This window comes from Gadus macrocephalus, chromosome 11, assembly GCF_031168955.1.
Source record: "Gadus macrocephalus chromosome 11, ASM3116895v1".
Classification (NCBI taxonomy): domain Eukaryota; kingdom Metazoa; phylum Chordata; class Actinopteri; order Gadiformes; family Gadidae; genus Gadus; species Gadus macrocephalus.
In genome coordinates this window covers 7,541,538-7,546,537 of record NC_082392.1, presented here as the reverse complement: position 1 = coordinate 7,546,537, position 5,000 = coordinate 7,541,538, and the positions used below count along the sequence as shown (strand labels likewise).

Sequence of the window (5,000 nt, the reverse complement as noted above, 5' to 3'; positions counted from 1 at the left end):
ACATTTACATTCATTTAGCTGACGCTTTTATCGAAAGCAACTTATAATAAGTACATTTTTCAGAAGAAGGTGAAACAATCTATCACTGTTGGTACAGTAAGGATGTTCATAGAACCAAGTGCAAAGCACTAACAATTGCTAGGTTAACCAGTTTCCTGTATCGAACAAACCTAGCTAGGATAAGATGCTACACAACTAGGTACTATAACGAAGTACGACATTCAATAAGTGCATACATTAAGTGCCAGAACATACACCATACAATAAGTAGGGTGGGAGGGGGTGGCTATGCAGAGTATAGGTGACCTTTGAACATAGTTAATACAGCTACCTCAACGCACAGCTAGTAACTAACCCTGTAAATAAACATAAAAAATACTTACTACTAATAATATTTTCTCGGAGATCCTGTCTTTCTACACATTGTTTCTAAACTTGTCCTATTTTCTAATGTTAAATCAAAAAGAGCAAAAGAAGGTATTTGATTGAAAATGGATGACAAGATTAGATTTTATATTTTTTTATGAGTGAAAGAGACACATACAAAGGCTCTTTGCACTTTCTCTCTCACAAGCCCACATCAGGAATAGCTCTTGCAACCTTCATTGTCAATTATGCATGACTGCTGATAAGTCAATTATTAATAAAGGCCTAAATGACCAGTTACAAATGCAAACATAAAACCATCTGCTGACTGTGGAGGAGGAGTCCTCGCTGTGTAATCGTTGTGAAGATGTATGAAGTAAAGCTATTATCTGTCTCTGTATGTCTCTCTCTCCCTCTACGACAGTGTACTTCTTCTACTGAGCTCTCGTCCGATCACCTAGAGGCGGACTAACGGACGACGTAAGATGAGGGAAGAGAGAGAAAAAAATAAGACAAGTCCAAGCGCCAAATCTACTCCTCCTTTTTTCTCCTTCTCCTCCCTCTCTTCACAGTCTTCCATCCCACACCCTGCATTCATACACCCACGAAGTATGTCCCACCTGTCTCTCTCTCTTTCTCTCTCTCTCCTACGGTTGTGACATGGACGCTCGATCACATTCTCCTATCTTCTCTGCATATAATGCATTATTGAAGAGCGTAGCTCAAAGGAAGGAAAGGAGGAAGAGAGGGGAAGAAAGTGATGGTAGGAGAGAGATAGATGGAGAGAAATGGTGGGATAGAGAGAGATGGCGGGATAGAGAGAGAAAGAGAGAGAGAGAGAGAGAGAGAGAGAGAGAGAGAGAGACAAAGATAGTAGGGAGAGCTTAAAGGCGCTCATGGGAAGGGGTCCAAGAAGAGAAGACAGACCTTGCTCTCTGGGGGAACGTCAGCATAGGGCAGGAGAAGGAGACACAGGATAGCCCACAGAAGTCCTGTCCGTCCCTCATATGCCACAGCTTGTTTCTTCAACCATTTTCAGTGTCTGACATTTGTAAATGAATACTGACATGCCTAACTGACATTGTCCCCACCCACCCTCGACCCCACCGATAACAACCATAAATACTTACTAATACAAGTTCGTGGTTAGATTAAGATTAGGATCATTTTTTGCTGTGCGTGTATGTGTGTGTGTATTTGTGATTCAAGGCGCTGTAGCTAATAGTTTTTTTTGTTGGTGATTCATCATATAGATCCGTCATTTATTTGTTTATTTAATTTCCTGTGCTTAGTGTCTTTCATAATTTCTGAATGGCTTTATGTTAATAATAACAAATAAGATTAAGTGACCAGTAAAGATGAGGCGGTGCGTGTGTGTGTGTGTACTCTTGTGTGTGTGTGTGTGTGTTTGTGCATGTGGGTGTGTGTATAATGAAAAGACAAAAGTAATTAAGGTTTAGAAAGACCATAGTGACATATTTTATTTTCTCCTTCCCATATAGTTAAAACTTAATTTTGATGTAAACTAAAGCAATTTTAGATTGAAAAAAAATAAAGAAACCTCTATGAAGCTGCTATTTCTCGAGTCAGGTCTCTTGAGTCTTGTTGGAAGAGATCGTAAACACGATGGGCAGGGGGCACAGAAAAAAGATTTAAATAAATGAATCATCAGTAAAAAAAAAGACAATCTTTCTAACCAGGACTGCTTCGACTTGTGAAGAAAGGTCTCGCAACATTTACAGCCATAGCCCGATCTTAACCCTGTGTTTGTACTGCAGTCGCTCAGAACTTTGTGTCCACTTGTTGTTCACCCTTTGACTCTGCCCCTCCTCCTCCTCTCTGACCCCCTCCACACCAGACACACACCTTGTCACCGAGAGAAAAGGCCGAAGTGAGGTGCTCGTTTCCAACTTGCATGGCAAGGGTGTCCATAGTTGTGTGTATGTGTGTGTGTGACCTGTATATCTGCCATTTCTGAAACGAACTGCCGATTTATTTAATTTCAGTTTGGTAGTTGTTTAAAGGACCTGTGTATAAATGTATCTTTGATCTAGGTATTATTAATGCGAATGCAATGCCATGATGCTCCATAGTTAGGACAATGTTTGTTTAATTCACTTGTGTTTTGAGGGGGAAAAATACAATTAGTATAGGGAAAGGAAATCAAGTGATACAATACAACACTGGTTTAGGTCTTCAAAGGAGTCTGGTCAGCTTGGTCACTTCCTGCTACCGAAAGCAGGCTCAAGGTTGTTGGAGGTTTTTTAATGGTTGTCAGAAATAACGGAAAGCCAGATATCTTTTCCCAAGACTGATTTTGAAGTGTAAAAAAAAAGCTAAACCTAGTGTTCATCACAATTACCTAGTGATAATGTACAACACTATAACTGGGTAATTACCATTGAAATGCAGTGAGAGATGCAATTGGAAATTGATAATTCTGTAAAATTGCATGCTTACCACTTTTGCTGATGCCAATAAAGAACTCATCAATAGAAGTTTAAGTGTGCTCGATTCTATTTTAAACATCAGGAACTAGTCGTTGCCATTTTATATATTTTGTACCATTTATTTTCGGTTGTGCCATCTGTGTTGCTCTACGCTGCAAACAAATGCAAAGACTTTCTACGGAAACTAAAATGTACAGCTTGTTACAACCGGTTTTCCCCAAATCACCTCAGGAATCTTCAAGAAATTATCCTAGAGATAAAAAAACAAATTTCACTTCAACACTGAGACCATGCCACAAGGTGCAAGTAGAAAGGGCTTGTAAGGACATGTGTAGGTGTTAAACGTACGTTCTATCTCATGAGCTGGTAGAAGAACAGCACAGTGATCAGCAGGAAACCCAGCCCCATCCAGTAGACTTCTGTTCGCACTGTGGATCACAGAGAGAAGTTTCACTCAAACATGACTGAGCTGCAATGTTTGCAGCTTAATGCAAATATTCATTAAGCTGCACACATTGCAAATATGCAAAAAAGCATAAGGGTCAGCAGCAAGTGTATAAAAGGGTCATTTATAGTCGCCTTGATGCGTCGTTCTGGCAAGGCCATGAGTGGTGTTTAAAGTCACAGGTTTGCCGTAACGTTGCCTTTGACACGTAGTTCGCACACTCCGTTTTTTGCGCAGTCCGCGCACGGCGACTATCAATTATGCATTATATGAATCCTACATGTGTGCTTTGGTGTCATATGATTTGACCAAACAAAGATGTTGGTCAGCTCAGTGACCTGTGTAAAGTATCCTGTTGAAAAGTGGTTCCCAGTGCATGGAAGCGTACATTTCATTATTACATTATTTTATCTAAAGTAATTGACATAAGAACTTTGCCTGTGGAAAAATAGACCAAAGAGTAAGACAGCGTCTACAAGAAGCTTTGCTTTACCGGAGGCGGGTGGCTGCACCACCAGGCTGATTGAGATGGGGGACCCAAGGGCAGGGTGGCTGACCCTGCAGATGAGGCCGGTGCCGGGGGGGAGGCTGCGGTGCTGGAGGTAGAGGTGGGAGGACAGGGAGACGGTCCCGTCACCGTGCTGACGGTGGCTGGATAGGGACATCTCCCCACTCAGCTCTGTCCTCTCCACGTCGTCAGGGGATACCGAGAACCACTCCATCTAAACAATACAATGAATAGATCATGTTTAGTGTACAGAAATCATCATCATCACTGATGATGTTGGGGATGACCTAAAAGGCATAATGTGACTGGTGCATAAGGTGAGCACCATAGGACCATACAAACACAAAACGAATACGCTTGAAATGAAGGTGCATATTTAGCTTATTTCGTCTGTGCTTTCTAGGGTCACATCATGCATACATGTATGACTAGTAAACTATTACGTATTTTACTGCCCTCGTAGTTCATTATCGTGAATGTGACATCTTACGTTGTGGGTCGCCTATAAAATGTAACATCGCTTTCTCTGACAAGTTGCTCATCTTGGGATGATATGCTACTGCTGTACACTATAAACCCTATTTTTGTTAGAAGAAGAAATCGTACATATCGCTTTCTGTAACTCTCTGGCCAATCAATGGCCAGCAGACTGTTTACGTCACGTTAAAGTATCAGAGCAGCTCTCATGGTACCTCGACGGAGGTGAGACTAAAAAAAGTACCAGGTACCACATTTTGGCGATGGAAACGCAAAAAAAGGCGGGCCGAGTTGAGCTGGTACTGTCGGAGGAAAAAGGGCATAACTAGTTCAACTATTATAGTTCATTATAGTTCTAATTAGTTAAATGTGCCTCCTTAAACCTTTATGGCTTTTAGGACATTTGGGCTTAGGAAGACAAGTTAGGCTAGAAAAATATATTCTTCTACTGAAATTTTTTATTTTTTCGATATAAGAAGGTTGGTAATAATGGTAATTATAGAATCGACCCAAGTTGAAAGTTTTTCCATATAAGTTAAGGACCTTGCAATCCAGTGGATAGTAGTTCTGGCAATTGCAGCTCAGTTTGTGGGGAAATTCCTGAGAAACCAGCTTTTCCTCTGAGAGGGACACACGTGGAAGTTCTGAAAAAAAGAAAGTAACTGAATTCATAATATACTGAATTCACACTAACACAGCAGCTTATTTATTTTCATAATCAGTGAAAGAAAAGTCGGAAGGAACTGTTTGCCTA

At 40.8% G+C, this 5,000-nt stretch overlaps 2 protein-coding genes across 6 annotated transcripts in view; one reads left to right on the top strand and one right to left on the bottom strand.

Moving 5' to 3' along the window:
• vamp1b (vesicle associated membrane protein 1b) overlaps window positions 1-877 on the top strand; it is a 5,782-nt gene extending 4,905 nt beyond the window's left edge. For all 5 annotated transcript variants that reach the window (XM_060064202.1, XM_060064201.1, XM_060064200.1 and 2 more), the window contains exon 6: window positions 791-877. In XM_060064202.1, the coding sequence (XP_059920185.1) occupies window positions 791-807 (17 nt within the window). In that variant the 3' untranslated portion in view covers window positions 808-877. The remainder of the gene's footprint in view (window positions 1-790) is intronic.
• On the bottom strand, window positions 791-4,977 carry tapbpl (TAP binding protein like). The gene is made up of 4 exons (XM_060064195.1): window positions 4,790-4,977; window positions 3,755-3,983; window positions 3,165-3,244; window positions 791-3,066 (listed from the first exon to the last, which is right to left on the bottom strand). Exons 1-3 carry the CDS (start codon window positions 4,916-4,918, stop codon window positions 3,168-3,170), a joined length of 435 nt encoding a protein of 144 aa, XP_059920178.1. The 5' UTR covers window positions 4,919-4,977; the 3' UTR covers window positions 791-3,066; window positions 3,165-3,167.
• Between the last annotated feature and the right edge of the window lie 23 nt (window positions 4,978-5,000).

Excerpts from the sequence above, each read along its gene's own strand:
- tapbpl (XM_060064195.1), bottom strand. The coding sequence starts at position 4,918 with ATGAATTCAGTTACTTTCTTTTTTTCAGAACTTCCACGTGTGTCCCTC. Across the intron at positions 3,984-4,789 it reads ACTATCCACTGGATTGCAAG|ATGGAGTGGTTCTCGGTATC; the intron begins GTCCTTAACTTA and ends TGTATTGTTTAG. Across the intron at positions 3,245-3,754 it reads GGTGCAGCCACCCGCCTCCG|TGCGAACAGAAGTCTACTGG; the intron begins GTAAAGCAAAGC and ends TGTGATCCACAG.